Source organism: Boleophthalmus pectinirostris, unplaced genomic scaffold (assembly GCF_026225935.1).
Source record: "Boleophthalmus pectinirostris isolate CB_2022bp ecotype Guang Dong unplaced genomic scaffold, ASM2622593v1 HiC_scaffold_22, whole genome shotgun sequence".
Lineage (NCBI taxonomy): Eukaryota > Metazoa > Chordata > Actinopteri > Gobiiformes > Gobiidae > Boleophthalmus > Boleophthalmus pectinirostris.
In genome coordinates this window covers 29,351,487-29,375,814 of record NW_026571190.1, presented here as the reverse complement: position 1 = coordinate 29,375,814, position 24,328 = coordinate 29,351,487, and the positions used below count along the sequence as shown (strand labels likewise).

At 38.9% G+C, this 24,328-nt stretch overlaps 1 protein-coding gene across 1 annotated transcript in view; it reads left to right on the top strand.

Moving 5' to 3' along the window:
* ctnna2 (catenin (cadherin-associated protein), alpha 2) overlaps positions 1–24,328 on the top strand; it is a 303,010-nt gene that overhangs the window by 51,469 nt on the left and 227,213 nt on the right. Inside the window, exon 7 of the mRNA XM_020930497.2 lies at positions 482–685. Coding sequence (XP_020786156.1) covers positions 482–685 — 204 coding nt within the window. The remainder of the gene's footprint in view (positions 1–481; positions 686–24,328) is intronic.

Sequence of the window (24,328 nt, the reverse complement as noted above, 5' to 3'; positions counted from 1 at the left end):
AAGAATATTCCATCACCATGAGGTCAAGCAGGTGATAGCAGCAGGTCGGGTTACAGGTGAGATCGGTGGAGAAGTGACCCTTCTCACAGTAAAGATGCATGATTTTATGGGTATTTTTTAGCAGTAAAATGTGATGCAAGATAGATCAGTTTAATGTCACATTCAAGGCAAAGCCATAACACATCTCCATGGAGACAAGAGCGAGGCGGATCCCCAACCTTAAAAATAACTTCTAAATATAATAATATATATATTTTGAACAAATCAGTTATAATGGCTTCTAACGTAATGCTTTAATGTTTAGATGTAGCTAAACTGACGAGTAGCAGATTCCAGTTTTTTTTCTATACGACCAAAATAAGAGCTGTCTGCACGTTCACTTGTTGATCTTTCCTCTGTCAGGTTTTCCAAATTCGCACTAGTCACTTTTGAGTCCAATTGATCCCATTGTATTATTTTGGCCATCTTTTTTATCTTCCAGAACAAGATCATTCTGGACCCTCTGACATTCAGCGAGGCACGTTTCCGCCCGTCTCTGGAGGAGCGCCTGGAGAGCATCATCAGCGGAGCGGCGCTGATGGCCGACTCCTCCTGCACCCGCGACGACCGCCGAGAACGCATCGTGGCTGAGTGCAACGCCGTGCGGCAGGCCCTCCAAGACCTGTTGAGTGAATACATGAACAATGTAAGTGCTCTGCTAAGACTCACCCAGATCAACTGATGTAGGATAAAAATAGCTTCAAATATCAGGCAAAATGTGAATACAGCTGTTCACTGGGAGACTTTATGCCTAAAAGAATCCTACACCACAGATGTTAACAGTTTAATGTCTTTCTACCTTGGGGGGGCCTCGGGAGATTTTTTAAAGTGCTGCTTGAAAATGGCATCTACTCATTTATTATTGCACCGCGGGGACGACTACCTGCTGCCCATAACAGTCCAGGTCTCTCCTCACACAGTTGTTTAGTTATTAGCAGATACACATTTTAATCTCCACACTGTGTTCACTATATTGCTCCTTCAAATCCCATTTTAAGCTAGCCCACATGTCCCTTGGAATAACAGCAGTAAAAAACTTGCTGTGTTTTGTAGAGCAAGTTTTAAAGGCAGCAAGTAGAGCAAGTCTTAAAGGCAGAGTCTACTGTATCTCTGCTGTAACAGGGCCATCAGCTGAGCTAACAGTACTTCTTTTTCTGCTCTTTGAATTCAGTGTGTAACTTTTCCAGTCATCAGCGTGTTCTTTCCTGCTCACGCTTCAACAGTCAGGCCATAACCACAAACGTGCCCTTCAGTTTTGTTATGTTGTCTGCTGCCAAAAGGAACACTAACAAGGAAAATGTTGGAACAAATCTATGAAGGGAACGTGGTTTAATAATCTTGCACTGTAACAGAAGACACTCAGACCGCACATACATTGCATTTTTTCTTGTATTTCTCCGTTTAGATCATCGTCAGTAATTTCAAAGTTTTGACATTCACTCAATTAGGTAATTTCATCTTTAAACGTATTATCTGTGATAAAAGCGATACACAGTCACAAGTGCATGAATGTAGCTGCGCTGTGCTGTGCTCAAACATAGAGGCCATTTCTGTAATGCTCTGATGTCACTCTGTTATTCAGTTTCTAGAGATGGGCCAACACAATGATCAATACTCCCCGAGATCCATTTCACATCCAAAGCTTTCTGTTCAACTTGGACACACTGTCATTGCCCTGATGCATGTTTCGCCGCAAAACTGGATAATGGATTCTGGATCATTTGGATGAGAAGAGGATTAGAAGTCAAGGAGGGCACTGGACCACACAAGCAAAATGGAAACACAACTCTACTATAGTTTCTTTAATGTTAATCAGCAGTTTAGACACTTGCATGGCAAATTCAGAATCATCTCTCTGTATGTTAGTATACAGAGAGATATTCATGATTTATATAATATTTTCTTCGAATACAGGTGAACAAAGGAGCTCATTGGTCACTTGTCATTTTGAATAAAATTACATTCAGATTAACAGAGAGACTGATTCTGCAGAACTCAGTCCTTGTTGATATTTTTTTCCTCATAAACAGCCATCATTGTTTTGATATGAACGGACCATGCTTTTCCCTAGTCTGTCAGTCATGCCCATCGGAACTTGGGGAGTTTCACTGGTGACAAGACTCACAGCTTTGGAAAGTACTGAAGAAATGTGTATTCAGAATCGCAGGCAATATAAACACAATAAAGTGATATAAAACGGCTATAAATGAAAACAGTATTTTAGTGTGAAACAAGTGAAAATGGCAAGAGCATTGTTACACATCAGTCTCTTAAGTAATTCAGCACTGGTTCATTGGATCTGTGAGTTGTGTTTTAGAGGCTACAGCTGGGAGACTGTTGACAGCCCCTAGCTATCCCAGGAAGAACACAGACTAAATCATTCAGATGCAAAGAACAAAATGCTCCCTCTTCACAGCTCAGGTCCTCTCTGACTGAATCCACAAGTAGGCTACGCTGTCGAAGATCGCTTCAACTCGCACTGCTCTTATACCCAATAAAATAGACTCAGACGTTTAAGAAAATGGACCAAAGCTCTTACTGCCTACTTCTGGTATATTACTGTTACATTATACAAATGTAAGTGCATGTTTTGAGTTCCTTGGTTTATGGTGATATGAACTATTCTCTATTCTCTTCGCTATACAAGACATTTTGTTCAGAGAAAATGAGTCGAAAGAAATCACAGATTCCTCGTCAAGCTGGCAGGATGTCTGATGTCTGGTCCATAGGATTGCATTTGGTTACACTCAATTATTTTTGCCTTGTAAGAGAATTCAGAGAAATGTTCCAACTGTTCTGACTCCCCTACTGCCTTTTCCTCAATTATGTGCAAAGTTTACATAAGTATTCTAAACTCCAAACTGCACTGTGTTTTTTCCTCTTCTCCCAGTCAACTGTTCTCCACTCCCAACACACAAATTTTATAGGAAGCTTAAACCACAGCACAAGGTTAATCAATGTGGTAGCTGGCAATAAATTAGGTTCAAGTGACAGGGGAATGTCCATACCTGTCTGGGCGGCTGGTGATCTGTGATTGGTGACAGCAGGCCCGGCTCCCCGCTCGCTGCTGAATCATCAGGAGCAGCTGATTTAGTTACGGCAGCTCCGACAGGGCCAATCTATCAATTGATCCGGGGCGTAATGCATTACCCGCTTGGGTCAAGGGAGCCCGGGTAGAATATAGCCATAGCCCGGAGGTTGGCGGGCGGAGGAGGGCACAGACTGGGACAAGTGGTGTGGACAATTTAGAGCGCGAGAAGCAGAGCACTAATCTCACTGTTAGCTAAATGTGGCACATAAAATCCAACAGGCTCTTGATCATTAAGCTCTGAGTGATGGCTGTCCTGCACACACAGCTCCTGCGGGAGTTACCATGTACAACGCTCAATCAACAAGCGGGTGACTGATTACGTACAGGCAACTGCTCTGTCCGCAGCCGTCAGTATACGCTGTCAGTCACACAGTCACACCTTTCACCAATCTGACTGCTAAATGAAACCTGATTTTTGTGCCTTTCAGATTGCACAATGTGATTATGTCTAACTCCCAAATGGGGGAAGGCATATCCAAAAGAAAACCTAGACATGTTTCATTATTTATATTGGTGACTCAGGCCTTGAACTATCAATGCTGAGACTTGGACTTAGACAGACTTTATTGATCCACAAGAAAAATTATTTGGACAACTGAGAGAGTCATTTTGGAACCATTTCCAGTAAATATTTCAGGCCTATTGAATGGTGTGATGTCAGTTCTCATCACATTTGAGAACAGTGCTGTCTTGTACAGCTGTTGAGTAATAAAAATTACAAAATGCATTGTTTATTAGATTACACAAAATTGACTCTTGTGAGCTTTTAGTCATTTGTGTTAGAATCTGATTTACTCTATTGGGGCAAGACAGATTTTGCCCAAATGTGTGGGGAAAAACATTTGGTACAGGCCCCTTTTAATTAAAACACCACTATGGAACTTCTTAGCCAAAAAAATATACATACATATTTGCATTTATTTTCATTATGGCTGATGTTATGGCACTAAAAGCTTGAGAGTCATGCAGGTGATTTTGGCAAGTTAAAATATCAGAAAAGGTCACTAATAAATTTAAGTATATGTATTCTTATCCGTTATAATGTTGTTTCCTCATCACAAACATACCTGGAGTTGTTTTGTTTCATTCACACATTATGAGTTATTATTAGTCTACATCTCCATATCTTAAAATGCTCTGTTCCAGTTTGGGATGTCAAGTGGTAGTTTTCAAGTTAACAGCAATTTTTTTTTTTTTTTACCTTTTGTTCAGTAGAGATTAATATACAGCCAATTCCAGGTCCAAAATCATAAAAATGATTCTAGTTGGATTTAAAAACAGTGGAGCACTTCCTGTATTACTGCATGTAGTGTTGGGGAGTAACAGATTACATGTACCGGAGTTACATAATCAGAGTACAAATTATGAGTAACTGTATTCAGTTAGTTACTGTTTAAGTGAGTGGTAATTGGATTACAGTTACTTGGTTGAAATAAATTAATTACACAGAGGTATTTCCCAGTTTTCACATTTTGGGTTATATCCCTTTTTTTGTGGTAATTCCACTCATTGCTGGACACAAAATCAGGTCTAAAGCCAGGTCAAAACCAGGTCTAAAGCCAGGTCTAAACCAGGTCTAAAATCAGGTCCAAACCAGGTCCAAACCAGGTCTAAACCAGGTCTAAAATCAGGTCTAAACCAGATCTAAACCAGGACTAAACCAAGAATAAACCGTCTAAACCAGGACTAAAACCAGGTCTAAACTATGTCTCAAACAGGATTTAACAGGACTAAACCATGCCGTGTGGACTGTGTCTCCTCCTCCTCTATCAATACTATTTTTAATTTGGTTAAGTAAAGTCTGGGCCTTCTATTTTTATTGTCTTTTAGCAGACAAAACATCTTATATGAAGATTTCCTTGTCATTGCTTCTCTACAGCAAACCTAGTAATCCAAAGTATTCAGATTACGTTACTCAATTTAAGTATTTTAATGGATTACATTGCAAACTACATTATGGTGTATGTAATCTGTAGGGGAATACATTTTAAAAGTAACCTTCCCAACACTGACCGCATGACATCACAAGGTGGAACAGAGTGATTTCTGTTTAAGAGAAGAACTCTGCTTGAATTTGCAGAATGTGTGCTTGAAACATATGAATGAAAAAACTAAACAAAAACACACACACAACTACAGGTATGTCTTTGAAGAGTAAACAACATTATAACATAGATCAGAAAATAGTTTAGTATGGAACAAAGACAAAATGTACTTTAAGAAACTACTTAAACTCTGTTCTGACTTATTTATGCCGGAACTTGCAGAATACACATTTTGAAGTGCATTTGTGTGCCGTTTAGTCGCTCTGTTCTTGCCCTTGCACTAGTATCAACAACCTGCTTTTTATAGACTTCATTGGTCGATTTGACTGACAGAAGTGCTCCCGCATATAAATGTGGAGGTCTGGGAATTTAGAATGTCAGATTGTTTTTCTTTTTCTTTTTCTTTCTTTCTTTCTTTTTTTTTTTTTTTAAATATGAAGTCTTGTGAGATGATATTGGCATATTGACTTGTTTTCTCACTCACATTGGTGAATTCTGAGCATTGAATGGCACAAGGCAAGACAGGTGTAGGTAGTGATCAATTGTAAACCTCAGGGCTGACGCATGTCGAAACTAAAAACTAACACTGTTTTGAAAAAAGATATAGAGGTGTAAAGACCCTTCCTGTAGCAACTGGATTTATTAGTGTTGTTTATATGGTTACACATAGATTTCAGTAATCCCCACTATACTAGAACATCATTGCTTTGTGTTCCCGACCTGCACATTTCTTTTGAATATTGTACCATGGGCAAAATGTGAAAAGAGGAAAACAACAAAGCTAATCGATACAAGCTGTGTCCCTGGCTGCTCTGTCGTGCTCGTCTATCTCCCCCAAATCTGGCCAAAGGGCACAGTTGTAACAATTGGATCTGGGACTTTACTTTAACACAGCTTTCTGAAGGCTAATTGTAAGTGTTGCGGGCTTCAAGGACAGTACTGGTAGAGGTATAAGAAAAAGTAGAGGATATTTGGTAGAATTACGCCCAGAATGCTTTGTTGTTCTATGCTTTGTTGTTGTACTAGTAAAAACACGCAGCTGATTTGTGAACAGTATTTCAGAATGTAAACGTTGTCAGGGTAACAACACTGAGGCAATCTTCTTTTGCAATTTAGCTTTTCTTCAGCAGACCAGCCATGCTCATTACATGACTGCTGTCCTATTTTCCTTTTCGCTCAGGGATTCACATTCTAGGAAGCTGGCATTTCTTACACGAATCTCATGGGTGAAGCTCATGTTGGTTGTCTTTTTGGTGTCCTACCGTCTTCCACAAACACATTTTTATTTAATAGTACCAAGCACCAGGGAGATTTCTCTGGAACTCCTGCACCAGTCATACTAGTACATGAGACTCTTACAACACAGTCAAATATTCTCCATGATCACATAAGGTGTTGAGTCTTTCTATTACCATTTCATCTTTTATCCCTTACAGCAAACCATTTCCCCCTTCGTTTTTAAGTCATTCTAAAATCTCTTGAAAAGTTTGCAATTACTTAGAGATCCTTTATTACATAGAATTGACTCTTGTGAGCTTTAGGCCGTGTTAAGCTTTAGAATGGTGTTATCTCATCAAAAACAGACCTGGAGATGTGTTTTGTTTCATTCGCACATGTCTGAGTAACCTTTTATTATTAGTCTGTCTACATTTCCTAAGCTCAGAATGCTCTGATGCCCCTTGTGGTGCCATGAAGCTGTAGTTTTCAAGTTAACAGCTACTTTTACCTTTATTGCAGTAGAGATTGGCAATTCCACTGCTGAAATCATCCAAATTATTCTAGTGAAGGTGTATAGTAGGGGTCTGCAAAAATATTGAAATACTTATAAATCGTATTGTTTAATGTGATGATACATCGATATCGATATCGTGGGCTGCTGTGTCGATATATCACCAAGAGTTATTTTATAATATATTTTACTAAATTATTTTGTTACAGTGCAACAGTTTTGTGGCTTGTTTAGTGGAAGGAAACTTTTTTATGCAACACTTTTGACATTTTGACTGTTTTGATGATTAAAATGTTTGTGTTTCATATTAACTTTGCACAAGAAGTGATTTAACAAAGACTTTTAGTATCACATCCATCATTTAGCCTTTATTTTTTATTGAACTGTATCCGATCGATTTGAAATATATCATATTAAATCTAAAGTGCACTGTATCAAGATATGTATCATATCGGAGCCTGTGTATCGAGGTATGTATCATATTGGCAACTTCTTAATGATACCCAGTCCTAGTGTATAGCATTTAAAAACACAGTGGAGCTCTTCATGACATCACAAGGAACAGAGTGTCATCTGTTTGAGAGAAGAACTCAGCCTAAGTATGCAGGATTTGTGTGTTAAACATGTGTGAATGAAACCAAACACAACTGTGAGTGTTTTTAATAAGGAAACAACATTATAACATAAAAAATATATAGGGACATTTACTAATAACTCACAGTATCTTGGATTTTTTTTAACCCTTCTTTTGGTTTCTACTGACATTTCACCACTTGTTATCCTCCCATAGTCACTGTAGACGCACTGTTAAATATCCCAGGCCAGCAATAAATCATGGAGTCCCTGCAGTGTCCCATGCCCTCCGTCCCATCTGTCAACACCTAATGTGCCACACGACAAGCTGCAATCCACACTGCACAAGCGCACACTAAACAATGTGTCTTATCAAGCCTCTGACGCCTGCTTCAAACGGACTGCTCCTATAGATGACCACAGCAAGGACACTTTAAAGGTACACTGTGTAACTTTTTTGTTAGGGGGTCCGTCACCTTTTTATTTCAGTGGATATCTCTTTGCTGTCTTCCACAGCTCTATCTTGCATTTAGTCAATTACAAGTAGTTTTATAGCTCAAGAGTACCTACAAAAACAGGCATTCTGACTGTGAGTAGGGTTGTATCTCCAGAGATCTGACCTGTAACTTTGTCTGGTTTGGTCTCCACGAAGATGGAAAGGTTTAATACCATACTGTGGAACATTCAAGACAAATCAAAAACATCTCCATGGAGAAAAAACACTGAATGGACCCTCCACCAGAAAAGTTACATAATGCGCCTTTAACCCATATGGCAAAGGTATAGATAAATCATACACAATTTTAACATGTTTTATCTGAATCCTAAAAGATTTGTATATGACATTGAAAACAGTTACAAGATCATTGGTAAATATGTGCAGCATGAAACATATAAAACTTTGTAACCTGCAAGGCCTGTATATGACACTAATCCTCACAAGTGTTGGACAAAGGTAATTTTTACCACAGAATCATTGAAAAACAAGTGAATAATGTTTGCTTCCTTAAACTCAATTGCTGTGTTTTGTGTGTATGAGAGTGAGAAAGAAAATTATCACTGTGTGTGTGTGTGTGTGTGTGTGTGCGCGTGTGTATGTTGGGCAGCATGGGGGTAAACACAGTAATGCAAATATTGCATTACAACCTTAAAAAACATAAGACATACACTCTTCCACTGATATCACAGTGAACATACATGTTGTGAAAAGATTTTTACTCTGCAAAATCTGTAGCCCCTTTCCTTGTTGCCTCTTCGATTTTGCCATTTACTTGTGGGATACCAGAGAACTGTCCTCCACATCTGCTATAGTTCTCACCACTACTAACAGCTGTGTAGCTTATCAGGTAAGTCACATGAGAAACCTGGGTTCAGATCCCCCTGCTGACTCAGACTTTGTTTTGGTTTTTTTTAACTGCAACATATAATTAAAGAATACAAACATTACATGGAACATACAAAGAAAATTTAGTTTTCATGCACATTACCTGTAAATGTTATGCAAAAAGCTCACTTTATCTTTACTAGTTTTTCATAATATAGTTGTATGAGAAAAATGCAAAAGGGGCCACTTTCAGGAGTAAACCATACATGGCACATATTAACCTTATATAAAGATTTACTACAAAGACAGTGGTAAATTCTTATATTTTTTTTCCAGTTTTTTTCCATATGGGAACTTACTTTTTCCAAACCACATTTATGAACATTTTTCACTGCTTCTTGACTTGACTTTTGATAAGGGAACTAATCTTGTCTATGAGGGATGTAATAAAATTTTTTAAGGGCTCATATTACACTATTTTCTGATCCATGTTACAATGTTGGTTAATCATCACAAACAGACCTGGAGTTGTGTTTTGTTTCATTCACACATGTTTAACACACAAATCCTACAAAATTAGGCTGTGCTTATTATTTTGCTTTTTGTTTTTTGTTATAAATAAATAAATAAATAAAATGAATAAAGCCTAAGCTTGTACTAGATTAGAGAAAATTTGAACAAATCAGAGTTACAAACAGGCCTTTCAACTTTACCATTATGAACACAGAGGGTGATGTTTGGCGATTTGCTACTTTTGCAGATTATATAGATAATGTTTTCTGGTAGGGGGTCCACCACTTGCTTGACTCCATGTTTTTTGTTTTTTTTCCTGAAATATTCTACAGTATGGCATTTCATTTAACTAGCTCCATGGAGACAAGCAACCCACGTCACTAGGCCACGTTGTAGGTCAGTTCTGTGGAGACGCGGACCTGAGAAATAAAATATCTGGTTAAAGTGCTATATTGTGAAACAATTCAGACAAAGTTGTAACATCTCCCTGGAGAAAAGCATTTGGGGGTTCTCCATCAGAAAAGTTACACAATGCACCTTTAACTGCAACAATATGCAATCCATTTTTGATGTATTTTAGGGGGAATCAGAAGGAATGTCAGTCTGAATTGTACCCTTTATAACAAAAAATAAGTTAATCCATATAGGCTGTGCTTTTCTCTCAAACTGAAAACACTCCACCTTGTGATGTCATGTGGTAATACAGAAAGTGGTCCATTGACGAGTTGACAAAAGGTAGAAGTAGAAAGACATAATAAAGCATTTCTCAAACATGTGTGAATGAAACAAAACACAACATGTCTTAAACCTCACAAGAGTCAATTTTGCATAATGTAGCACCTCTAACCATTATCAACCCATGATCAATGCATAGATAATTTAACCTATAAGCTCAGCCGCAGTCTATTCATACTGTAGCCAGCCATGTATTGCATTTTATTTTTCCACTTTTAATCCAATTATTTTCTTATTATCACACCTGCCTGCCCCTGGGCCAATAGCTTTTTATTATGTTCATGTAAATATCTTTGCATGCAGCCACTGTAATGCGGCATAATCCTCATTCACATTATTCACGCTCGGCAGCCTCTGTACAGAGAAGCTTCTGTAGGCGGCACATGGCAGTTAGCGCGCCCCCGACACCATCTTCGATTGAGGTGATCGGATACATATTAGACTTGGATTGAGTTTTTAGTCTAAGTCATATTAGCAGAGGAGATAGAATTATCCACGATCGCATTAATGTAATATAAAGCTCTCAGATCTAACAGCCCTATTGCATTAGAAGCTTGCCAGTCCTTCTCCACGCTCCTCCTCCCCTCACCGCCTATCCGCCTCAAGGACTTGGGGCTGTGTGCTGCGCTAACATGATTGACATTGATAGCTGGATCAAAGTATAGAATCAACTCTAATATTATTATGTGAGTAGACATGGAAGCAAAGACCTGGCCATAACTGTATTAGCTGTTACATATGTTGGGTCTATGGATGCTGGAGGCTCACTGTACTGGGAAATCAGGCATGCATGCTGCAGTCTGTGTGTGCCTGTGCATGGAGATATCTAGTGGCTCTCTGGTTGCGTGTTTGTCACTGGGGTTAAAGATGCACTATGTCACTTTTCTGATAAGAGTCCAGCACCATGCCTGGTCCATGGAAATTTGCTAGGGAGTTTGCTTTCCCTGGAATGCACCACGGTATGGCATTGAACTTATTTATTTATTTATTTATTTAATGAGACTGGGACAGAGCACAATATTTACATTAACCTTAACAGGAGAGATGCATTGTACCAGGTTGTAGCACTAGTACTAATTTCCACCTGTTGTCCATGGGCAGATTAGGCAAGGCAAGTTTATTTGTATAGCACAATTCGTACACAAAGTAATTCAAAGTGCTTTACAGAATAAGAAATACATTAAAATCATAATAAAAACAAATCAAAACATAAATAATCATGAAGATTAAAATTAAAAAAGAGAGACTAATTAATTGATTGATTGTTGATTGTATTTAACTGACCTTAGCTATCAACTGTTCTTTCTGGAGACCTGTAGCATGTTTTGAGTTGGCTTATTATTTAATTATTGATGTTTTTTTTGTTTTTTTTAAAACAATAAAAACAATAACAATAAAACAAAATATGGTTTCTACTTTAAGTGGCACACCTCTCTCCAAAAATCTGACCTGTAAATTGGCTTGGTGCTTGTTAGGGCTGGGTATGATTAAGAAGTGGGCGATACGATACATACATTGATACTAAGTCCACCACGTTTGTGCAGAAAAACATGAAAATGAAAAATAGCCATTTTACTCAAAACAGTGAAACTGTCAACACAATTGTAGCGCTTACACAAAATCATTTATGAAAATATACCTAAAAAATATACCTAAAAACTCGATACGTGATATATCGATACAGCAGCCCATGATATCAATACTGTATAATCAAATTAAACAATACAATATATCAATATTTCAATGTTTTTTGCACACCCCTAGTCTCCATGGAAATAGATAAGTTTAACTTTTAAAACATGTATTTGTTAGTGGAATATCTAGTTGGAATTTGCCTTAAATTGTAGTCTTTTTTTTTACATTTTCAACAGAGATGAGTACATTTTATATAAGGCCATTGCTATAAATGTATATAGCCTAGTAGATATATTTATTCAGACATTTATGAGTACAAATAAAATGAACACAGTGGTAATTAAAAATGAAACATTTTAACTTGCAATCAAAATAATTATTACTCCCAAACTTTTGCCACTTGTAATCTGTAACACTTAATGATCCCTCTGCTATTATGCCTTGTTAAATGTGTAGTTGTATTTCAGCCTTTTCCGACAAATATATTTAGACTGAACACTTTATTGTTCTTTAATCAATTTAAAGTTGTTTAAATTCTTCTACAGAGGTGACTACGTTTTATATAGAGTAAAGTCATTGCTATAAATGCATATAGTCTAGCATAGATATATTCATTCTGACATTTATGAGTAAAAATAAAAGGACCACTGCATTCATTAAAAAAGAAACATTTTAACTTGTCTTCAAAATCATTATTACCCTCAAACTTTTGCCACTTGTAAACTGTGGCACTTAATGATCCCTCTACTATTATGTCTTGTTAAACACTTGTATTTAAGCCTTTTCCAAGAAATATATTTACACTTGACTCTTTTCTTTTTCTCCAATGACAAAGGCAGCCAATCACTTTAAGGTTATTTAAATCCTATACAGAAAAACAAGTGACACATTTATCATATTGATTTTCGTCCATGTCTCCTTTTTATGATATTGTTACTCAGCAACAGAGTCAGATTTCATTACACCCTGTGGATCCATATAACTGCACAAACTCATCTTGGTGTCACTAATAAAGCTATTACTTAGGTGGAGAAAGGCCCTAAATGGTTTTTCATGGCTTCTAGATGATAATTACCTCCAGCATTGAGAAAATATGAGTCTACATTGTCAGTGCAGATTGAGAAGACGCTGTGCAGTTTTTGAATGCGCGTCATAGCTCAGTGACCTTTGAAAGAAACTGCTTGTTGTTGTGTTAGATCATGTAGTCCATAGACACCCAATTCTGCCCTGTTCTTTTATAATACATTATTGATTTTACAAGCTTTATTACTCCATTTAAAGGGCAAAAAGCATCTGTGTCTCTATGACAGAATGACATGAGAAATTGCATTTTTTCTGTAGCTTAGGTGGTATAGTGGCTGAGCAACTTGCAGCAAAAAGGTTCTGTGTTTGACTCTCAGGCCACCTGAGCTTACTTCTGTACGTATTTGAGTAGGCTTTCTCTGAGCATTCAGATTTTCCCCTAGCAACCCAAACCATGCATTATGGGTAAAATGCTCCAAGGTCAAAGCTCAAAATCTGGAGTTGGATCGCTGGGCACTGCATAAGGACAAAATAATGTAGCTTGCTCTTAACCAGTCTTTTTTATGGTTGCATGTTTTTAAACGCATGTTCAAATATCATCTTACAATTCTAGGTTAAGCCAAACAAATGACTCATTTGAACTGAACTGGATTTGCCTTTTTCTATTATATTTTGCCTGCACGTACTGTTGACGTGATCTGTGTCTCTGTTCACTTTTGAGTCTGCTCTGTGGTCAGACACAATGTCTAATCAAAAAGACTGCCAGCGTGGGTGTCCTTTTCACTCTATAGACTCGAGCATTGCTTTTGCCAAAGGACTGTCTCAAGTGCTGCCCATGATGCCCTGCAGTGAGTGTGTCACAGTTTCTCTGATTAATGTGATCAGCCAATGTAAATCTCTAAATGAAACAATCCAAAAACAGCTATTTCTATTTGTTTTTCAAGGCTTTACCCAGAGACCAGCTCATATGATTCAAACATTTTTTAGTTTCATTGACTTTTTCTGCCTTTCAACTTTTTAGAGGCAGATCCCCTGAAAAACTGGGAAGTATTGGTATTTCAGTAAAAAAATGGGTCTTTGGCGTCGTGCTAAGAATAGCTGCCCAGGTAAGAAGGGCACCATTTTTCAAAGGATGTACACTCTAAATTTGTGTTTAAGACCTGCTCCTGTGCAAAGGGAGGTGAATACACACACAGCTGAAATAAAGTAACAATGATAAATCTGATTCTTCCATCTAGTGCTTCAGTGGGCAGCTAATTTACATAGGAAAAAAACATACAAATGCCATGCACAAAAAATAGTATGGGACTATAGAACGAACAGAGATTTATAAAAACCTTCTGCCTTTATATTTTTCAAATGAAGATACTTCCTTCACACCAAAGAGGGTAGTGCCTCTTTGCTGACTTCCATATATCAATTGATGCCATCATAAGTATTATGTTTGATCGAAATAAGACTTCTAAAACTGACCGTGCTGTGAACTGTGCTGGCTCGTGACCACACCAGTCGCCCCAGCCTCTGCCGTACAGCCGAGGCCATTTGGCTTTGTGCGCTGGCAATAAAAGAGCTCTTATTGGCCTGACTGGCTCCAGCAGACAGACTGTATGTTCTGCCATAACTGCTTCACCTTCATTTTAGAGTTTTAATTAAATGCTTCAGCTGTGAGGAAAGATCTGCAAATTTTTCCTGCTCATTTAGAAGTGAAGAGAAACACAAGTCTATCTGTTTATGCTCCCCGGTAGGTAGTTTATCTTTATTTTCACGCACTAACAAGGGGCCCGCTTCCCTTCTCACCTGTTTTTGAAGTGTAGCATCTCATGAGTACAACGATGATGACCTAATTTGCATCCGATGGTTTGTAAAGTTGGGTGAAACGGCCGACATTTACCTTTTACCTCCATTTGATTTAATAATGATAGTGCTACTATTGTTCAAACAAAGTGGCTCATGAGGTGCGCAGGTTGTAGCATCCCCTTCACCATTGGCCTATACCTGCCAGTCTCTATATATAGACAACAGTACAATAAGCTGTGCAGTACGAGGCATGTGCGGAGTCCATTAGGGAACATCAAGCTCCATTTAGATCTTGAGCTCAATGCCCACTGTGCTTTGCTCCTTTCATCTCTCCAGTGCATTTAGCAATAGGGATACCACACAACGCAGTGTAATCATGTGTGAGGAACAGAAATGGAGCGTGTGAAAATCACCGCTAAGTATGTGAGAGTCAGCTGCAGGAGGCGCAGATAGTTTAACCTTACAACAGTGCAGGCCCCCAGCACATGCTCTGAAAGTGACCACGGAGAGGTCTGACTGCAAGTAGGACGACAGAACACATCTGGACGCGCTGGGAACTGAAACTGGTCTCATGGGAATGTTCTTCAAACATACAAACTCATAAGAATTCAGGCACTATCTTTCGAAAGACAAAATTTTATAAATTGTGAACCAAGTGCACCATGTCATTAGCTGTTTCATACACGACTCAAGTATTAGAAATCAAATACTAAAGGATACTAAAACTAGTATCGTATTTTCAGACTATAAGTTGTCATGGTTAGGGTGGTCCTGCGACTTATATATTTAATTTTCACACTGACAGGCGTGAGAGGGTGCCCTAGGCTTGTGTGTCAGTATCTGTTACTCCTATTACTCCAGTACTACTGTCACTTCGCCCTTTACTGCGCGTGTCTCCTGCAGAAAAAGCCGTTGTCCTGTTTCAAGTAGTGAAATATGCAGCTGCAAACGGTAATCGAGCAGCAGAAAGAAAGTTTGTAGTGAGCGAGAAACTTGAGAGGGACTGGTGGAAAGCGGGCATGGAGAACACAGCTTCATGGTCTACTATCAGGCAGGTCTGCCATTGGGTGGGTCCACCATGCAACTTTCCTGGAAGTCATTGGATGGATAGACAAATCATGAACTTCAGTGACAACCAAAACCTTCCTGTCAGGATTCAGAAAGGCCGGTGTAATTCTAACTGGAACTGATGCCGAGTCTGACGACAGCTGCTCAGAAGAGGAAGCGGCGCTCTGCTTACCTCTGGAAGTCGCGAATTGCCATGGATCTATAATAATTTATTATAGTTCTATGGGAGTTGCTCAGAAGTGACAACGATGATGAAGAATTTAATGGATTTAGTGATTTGGAGTGAGATCCAGAGTTTGGTAAATTTGTTATGTTATGTCGTTTATGCTCTAGTTATCTGAATAACTGTTAACATACTAGACGCCTATTCAGCCTGTTGTTCTCCGTTCTATTACTATAACTTGCCTTTCGAGGTGAAATGTCACTTCCTGGTCTCTGATTTTATAAAATAAATTTCCCCCAAAAAGTGCAACTTATAGTCCGGTGCAACTTATATATGTTTTTTCTTCTTCATTACGCATTTTTGGCTGGTGCGACTTATACTCCGGAATGACTTATAGTCCGAAAAATAAGGTACTCATTTGAGCACATACTATAAAAGTAAAATTCACAAGCCAGCAATGAACCCCTCCTGAAAAGCTTTAGAATGATTTTGAGCTGTAGCAGAACAAGTATAAAAGCACACAGAGTAATATGCGCCCATGGACCACTATGGAACCTACCTCCACACAGCACGACTGAGGGATTACATAGATATAACACCTAGTCTATTTCTTAATATTGAAATCGAGTTTAAAATTTTAGTATTGTGACAACGCTATATAATGCGTATAGACATACCTTCAAAAGATGCATGAACATAGATACATAATGGACAAACCTATGCAGACATACCATCTTAAAAACAATCCTACCAATTTCAGCTAACACACAGCATTATTTTTTAAAGCTCAGTTGATTTCCCCCCCTTTTTTCCAAGGCCTTACTAACAATGTGTGGGCAAGATAAATCTATAAAAAGTTTGTTACCCAACATTTACATCCACCTTTACTAAAATCCTTAAACATCCTCCCTCGGTTACACGGCATTGAAATCATGTTTCTTCACTTAATTCTGTTATCACGGCTGTAGGTTCTTCCTCCCTGTGCACCTATACTACGAGTTGTCCCGGTGACACTTCTACTGCGTATGGAGGAGATGGGATTAAGTCGAGCGTGTAAGAGGACAAGTTTACTCTGAGCATTTACATTTTATATAGTGGGTGTGTGTCGTTCTCACATCACAGGTCAGAGCACACAAAGGAGAGCGTATGGCAGCTGAAACGGCACCTGGAAAGCAATAAAATAAGATTACGAATTGGCTTGGTTTAGTCGCATGTTTTTTCTGACTACTACTGCCTCAGTTTTTAGCCAGAGCAAGCATGTACAGAAGCATAAATAACGCTCTTAATCTTTGTATATCTTCCTTGTGGTCAGGAATAGGTAATGTATTCAAATCTCTCGATGCAATATTTTCATGTTATGCATCTCACAGTACTATATTTATTGCGATATTTTCTGGAGGCTAATGAAACTGTGAATATTCATCATATTATTCATCATAATCCAATTTAATTTTTTTTTAAGATTTAAAAGGGCTTATAAGTTATTTCATCATGTAGATTGGACTGAAACAGAGCAAAGGATTATTGTATATTTAGTTCTCCCAGTTTTTTATTTTTAAATTTTTTTTGTAGCTCTTTTGACTTTTGATGATACAATATTTTGCTCTTTTGGTTATTGTTATGTAGTCAGGAATCGATCTATGCTAAACTTACAGAGGTGTGATGTCCAATCAGACCAGATTGCAAATAAACAGTTCAAACCATTGCTTTTCTACCTTGGATGGTCCTCAAAATCTCAAAGTCCAATAGAGGAAAAAGTGCCGTATTTTCCGGGCGATTATGCGCGGTCTTAAGCCTCCAAAAATGACTGCGCGCCTTATAATCCGGAGCGCCTTTTATATGAATTTACGCGAGTGTTCCAGTACAACTTCAGTAAACGACAAAACCGTACCACTTGCAGCATTACGGCTACCGTAATCAGAGGGGCATCGCGGAGTAATACGTACTGTGATTCCTCATTTTTCCTGTGGACGAGGAAAAGATGAGCGACTGGCTGCGAGAAGTTTACCTTAAGAGACCGGATGGCTTTTTCCACACATCTCCGTCCCTATTGATCTGCGACTCCAGCGCAGTAACAGATTGTTATCCAGACGCAGCCGTGATTCATTTTTGAATTATTTTACCAACAATGGCCAATACAGAGAATGTAATACATGAAGATCAGAGCAAGTATCCAGTGTGCGAACGTGTGTGGCTCCAGAGTGAGTCAAAATTGGGGGTGTGTACGTCTGTTCAGGACCTGCACAGAGAGGTCCCGGTGTTTCCCGTGATCATGTACCAACCAGCATTTGTTATTTTAGGCTTTAATTAACCAAATAATTTTATGGCAATAGCCTATTCAATTGATACAACTTCAAAAAGTCCCTGCTTTTAGCCTAGTGTGAGAAATACAGTCGGACTAGATCCAAACCAGAGTCCCGAACCAGCGGGGGCAGCTCCGGTTCAGGCCGGGCTCAGAGGAGCTGGAGCGGGGAGCCTCGACCTGAGGAAGCGCTTTCCCCGGGAAGAACCAAATGCGCGGAGGACGGACGCTCAGAACAACATATAACAAACCAAACTGGACTCACGCTTCTGTCCGGATGCTGCACCACCTCGGAACCAGCCGCGGTTCTTGAGCGCGGAGAACCGGAGCAGCCCACCCGGACCTGTAGTCCACAGCGCATTCTCGCTTTTCCCGCACGGAAACAGTACGCAGACCACGGAACGTACCCGTTTGGACTCAGTCCATCAACCACTGGTCTCGCTCGCCACCGTTTGGAACCAGCACATGGAGGACAGAGCCTCCGGACCATCTGACCAACGCGCTTGTAACAGAAGACCAAGGACCAGACCCCAGCCCCGTCCTGAGGAGCTGCGCGCTACTGTGAGCGCTGTTGGCTGCTGCTGTTACCCGAACTCTGGGCTGATGCGGTGAGTTTGTATCAAGTTCTACATGCTGCTGTTTTATGAGTTCATGATGATAATTTGAGATGAGGATGGCCCGTGGTATTAACAGGAACATCGGTGTTGATAACTGGAGTATCGCTGTTTTCCCGGGAAACAGAGACACGTCCAGTTTTGGTTCGTTTGCCGTGAAAGCGGACCACACTGGAGTGTATTTGCTACATAATAACAATTTTATTGCCTGGTGCAGACCAAATAATCGAACTAACGGTGTGAAAACGCCCTAATGTGTTATTTTTAGTTAAAACCGAACCATTATGAGTTATTGTGAATACGCTGACAATTTATCGGTCTCAGACAGTTTTTTGTTTTTTACGTGTTACAAATGAACAAAGTTGAGAGTTAACGTTACAAGTAAACGTAACGTTAAGTCAAACTTAAATAAAGTTTGACTGATTTACCTAACTGTTGTGTTTCGTTTAACGCGCCTTATAGTCCGGTGCGGTTTATATGTGAAAAAAGTTCGGGAAAACGACAGTGCGTCTTATAACCCGGAGCGCCTAATCACCCAGAAAATACGTTAATTTGACTGAAACATAGGTTGGAAAGGGTTTAGGGTTAACATAACATCAGATGTCAGTTTGTACTGGACTTATCATTATTAATAAAGTCTGCTGGTAATTAAAAAGTGAAACAGTTGCAGCACCATTGACCTGCCTGGAGGTGATGGTAGTGAGAGGGGATAAAATGACTGACATAAAGTGGCAGTTTTCATCGGAGATCTCTGTGGGCGATGCCTGTGTCCAGTGGCGGCCAGTTGAACAGTCACGCAAACACGCCTTGTCAAAAGCAGCATCGGCTTATCTAATTAATTACTGCGCATCATTAGCAGGATCCTCATTGCAATTGTTAACTGAAGCATTTTTTGGTTCTGTTTTTAATTAAATGTATCTTTGCTCTGAATGGGAATGAAGATGCCATGCACAATTATGGATACTTGATTGTGAGTTGCATGCATGGTTACCCAATATTCCATCAGTAAGTGGTAGTCTTTACAGCAAGAGGTCAAGGCTTCTCCTAGGCATTCAAATTGTTTGTATTGACGAAATTACTAATGATCCTTAGGAACGCAGACTGCATGTTAAAATGGGAGCGTTAAACCCATTTGCCCAAGAATGTTTGCACAATTAGCTTGGAATGTGTTTTGATAATGCGACTCTAATGCTGTACCCTCATGAAAAACATACCTGGAGTTGAATTTATGTTATGTTTTTGCATATTTACTAACCTTCCCCAGAAGTCCCTATGCCTCCCAGATCTGCACTTTATAATCTATGTAACTCCTTCCAGTTTTTATCATCCATACACCTTTAACAGAGGCAAAAATCTAGGAAAAAAAAAACTTCAATCAGTTTACCTCAAGCAGACATTGTTTTAGCTTACAAAACTGTTTTCTTTTTCACAGCATCGCCCTCTGCTGATGTTTTGTGTACAGACCTACATGTTGAAATGCCAAGGTGTCCAGTGTGGTTTAGAGCCTGCATACTTTGTAATATAGTCTTTATTGATTAGATATTGGAGCAACACAAGACTAATGGTACAAATCTAAGGCTCTCTTTGATTACATCTGAGAAATCACTTGACAGACCAGCTCCATGTTTTATCTTTGAAATGTGCTGCTGCAGAGTCGACCACCAGAATGCACCCTTGTGGTCTTTCACTGTTGATTTGGGGTCACGGCTAGTTATTAACCCTTCCACTCGAACGTCTCTGTCATGAGCAAACAGCCTGGAGTAAATAATCATACCCTGCTTGGCCTTCTCACCTCTGACCAAACCACAAAGGCTAACACCAGTGACCTGCAGATACCCCCACCCCCTCCACCTCGTCCATCTCTACCAACCAAACATAGATATTGTTTCAAAGATCAAACTCGTGGGCTGGCACTGCGGAGGCCTCCCAGGTTATTTGTTGAAGTCTACACATCCATAAATCACATGCTTTCCATTACAGCGCCTGTCCATACTGCCGTGGACATCCCTAGCCATGGCTCGCTGGTGACACTTTGAAACAGTCATGTCTCCCGGCCTGCACAACCCGCTAAGCCAATAAATCAGAGTTATGATGTGCAATCTTTAATAGATTTGGGATGGCATGGGAAACTGACGTCGTATTCCAACTTACGATGGCTAAACTGTTAAAAATGAATTGCCGGGCGACGTTATCATCTAAAAGCATGTCAGAGATAAATCAAAATACAATTACTTACTACATGGGATGTGCATAATACACAATGATAATGAATTCCTGCTGACGTAACTCAACTGAGGAGTCTGTGCTGTCAGTGCCTCTGAAATAGCATTGAGGTACTGTTTAAGTTTCACAGTTAGGGGTGTGTGATACTATGCCAAAAAGTTTATTTGACATTTTCCCAAAGAATCATTGTGATTGGTTACATCCTATATAAGTCTGAGCCATAAAATACCCCATACAACTGTACAACAACTCTAATATAATGTAATAGATAAACCTATTTCAATCACTGTTTCATCGGTGCACTCTTTCTCCTTATAGCTTCTTGTATATAGCTGAGATATATTTATTTTATTTCAATATTTTCTCTATTTATATTTTTCTAGAACATATACAGTACTTATGCCTTGTTTGACACCAGTTCCTTGCTATTTTTTCTACTTATTTTGAAATTATTATTGCCATTTCTATTATCTTATTTAATGTGATGTGTCCGCTACTGTGTCCAAATTATTTCCCTTGTGGATCAATAAAGTTAGTCTAACATGACAGAGACTGACCAATAGAGGGAGTAGGGAAGTTTGTGTTTGAGTCAAGAGCTTTTTTAAAATGGAGAATTACTAACAATCGCAATACAACATTATCGTCATATTGCCCGGCTCAGAGTACCTAGAATTACTATATAAATCTATTCACTATCATAGGTGTGCTTTCTCCGGCACCATGGGCGTCTAGCCTTTTTGAGTGTAAAACCTGTTATGCATATACTTCTTTAATACAACCTTGAGTAATGGATATATTGCTTAAAAAGCCTTCTGAGGATGTATTCTGCAGCAGAGGCATCTTCACCTGTTTTCATATGTTTATACTTGTGTGTTTATTTAATGCACCGGAGCACACGGGAGTGGGAAAAGCACTGAGCTGTTGAAAAGGGCAGGAGGGTGTGATGGTGCAAAGCAAATGTAGTGCAGGAGCTATAGAACTGATAAACAGGGCCATCTCAATTGTGCCCAGTCAGGCAGAGCAATGATAACTGGATCATAACTAGATAATCTGGCTCCGTTACAAATGACCCAGCTTTGTTCTGAGAGGCACAGGCCAAAACAGCTTTTTAGCTTTGGAGCGGCTTCTCCTGCTGCTTTCTCATCCCCATCACGTCTTATGTTAATTGGTGCATGGGCAACTTAATATTCCAGAATTGCTGTGAAAACACTGATGAGCTGCTTTTCTCAGATAAGGATAACAATTTGAGCAGAATCAGTGGAGACAATCTGTGCTCTTTCTGCTGGCGGATCTGTCATTTCTGTGAGCTCTTGTGGCTCTGCAGCAAATGTCCATAAGATAACAGCCGGCTGCCACTTACAGGTTGTAAACTGGGCACAGGTTTGTATAAATGACTGTAGATTCAGGCTTTTTGTCACAATAACAGATTGTCTAGGACTTAATTATATTTTCACATTTTTGATAAATACAATAACACATACTCTAATCAGGCAGTTATCCCACACAGATTTTGTTGGTGTAGTTAACTTAAAGGTCCTATATTACACAAAATGGATGCATGCGAGCTTTATGGAATGTTATAATGCTGTTATCCTCTTAAAAATATTCCCAGACTTTTGTTTTATTTCATTCACACATGTTTCAGTAATCCTAGTTTAGTTTGTCAATCTCAAAATGCTCTGTTCCACCATGTGATGTCATGCGGTGGTAGTTTTTACCTTTAGTAGATTGGCAATTCCAAAGCTAAAATCAACCAAATGACTTTAGTGAAGGTGTATAGAGTTTAAAAACACAGTGAAGCACTTCCTGTTTTACCAAATGACATCACAAGATGGAACAGTGTTTTTGTTTGAGAACAGAATAAAAAGATATTGGAAAGAGTTAGAAAGTTAGTTTGTTATTGTGGAGTTTTAATTCCCACTGGTAATGGTACTGATCTATATTTTTAAGACTTTGGCTACACATGTCACTTTCCTTTTATTTTGACTTTTCTTTTGTATTCACTGAGGTATTATTATAGCGAACACAGGAGTCATGTCTTAATCAGCACCCTCTTGTTAAAGGGAGATTTTTGCAGACAATAGCTGGATTAATCATTTGATCCACATTTGAATAGCTGATTACAAAGTTCTTTTTTACACATAACCTTAATTTAATAAACAATTTGTATGCCAATTTTCTCATTAAATCTGTATGTAGATGGAGGCAAGCAGGGGCATATAAAGGGCCCATATTACTCTGTTTGCTGACTATTATAATGTTATTTCCTCATCAGAAACCGACATATTGTAGTTTTGTTTTTGTTTCATTCACAAATCAAAGCACACAAACCATGCATATTTAGTTTTTCTCTCAAACACTCTATTCCACCTTGTGACGTAATGTGGTAATACGAGAAATGGTCTGCTGTGTTTTTAAACTCCATACACCTTCGCTAGAATCATTTTGATAATTTTATCCCTGCAATTGCCAGTCTCTACTGAACAAAAGGTAAATGATAGCTGTTAATTTGGAAACAACTGCTTCCTGACATCACAAGGTGGAACAGAGCCTTTTGAGCTTTGGAGATGTTAGACTAATAAAGTGTTACTCAGACATATTTGAATGAAGCCAAACACTACTCTGGGTAGGTTTTTGATGGGTGACAACATTATAACACGGTTTAAAGCACACAAGAGTCAAATTTTCGTAATATAGAACCTTTTAAAGGATTTTTCTAAGAAATATTCATATGTTTTGTGTTGCAGAGGATTTTGTGTGTGAATAAGGTGTGAATACCCACCATCAGTAGTAATGCATAATAGTGCATTAGGGAGACATTTTCCTCACAAGAGAGAGTACAAAAACACATGTCCCTGTAATGTATCTCATATTTTCAGGAACATTTTCTTTTAGGACATCACGCTGCAGCCAATTGAATATTTTGTTTTGTTTATAGTCAAAGAAAGTACTATAATAACATTTTGCTATAATAGTTTGCCTGTATTCATTCTGTGTGATGTTTGGTTTAAGAAATGCTCATTCTACCTGTGTTGATGATGTTATTCACTTTTTATTTTGTTCCATTATGTAACCAAGCAACCCACACCCTTTCCAGGCGCATCGTGAACTTCTCCAAACATTAACACCGCCCACTATTAGAATGCAAATGAAATCTCTAAATTCCACTTCCTCAAGTCATATTTTTCTACTAAAAAAAGTTGCCCTCCCTAAACTTTTCACAGAGAAAATACCTCTGCCATCCAAAACGGAAAAGCCCTCTCTGCCTCAAATCCCTGTGCATAAGGACTCTGGATTGTCTTGTGCTTAAACTAATCTGCACCCTATATGTTGCAGCATATGTTTGAAAATACAAAGAAGGAAAGTGCTGTTAGCTGCAAACTAAATGCCATGCTGGCTTTGTATCTGGGTCAGGTCACGGCAAGTGTTTCGGTACCCGGTTTGGAGACAAAAG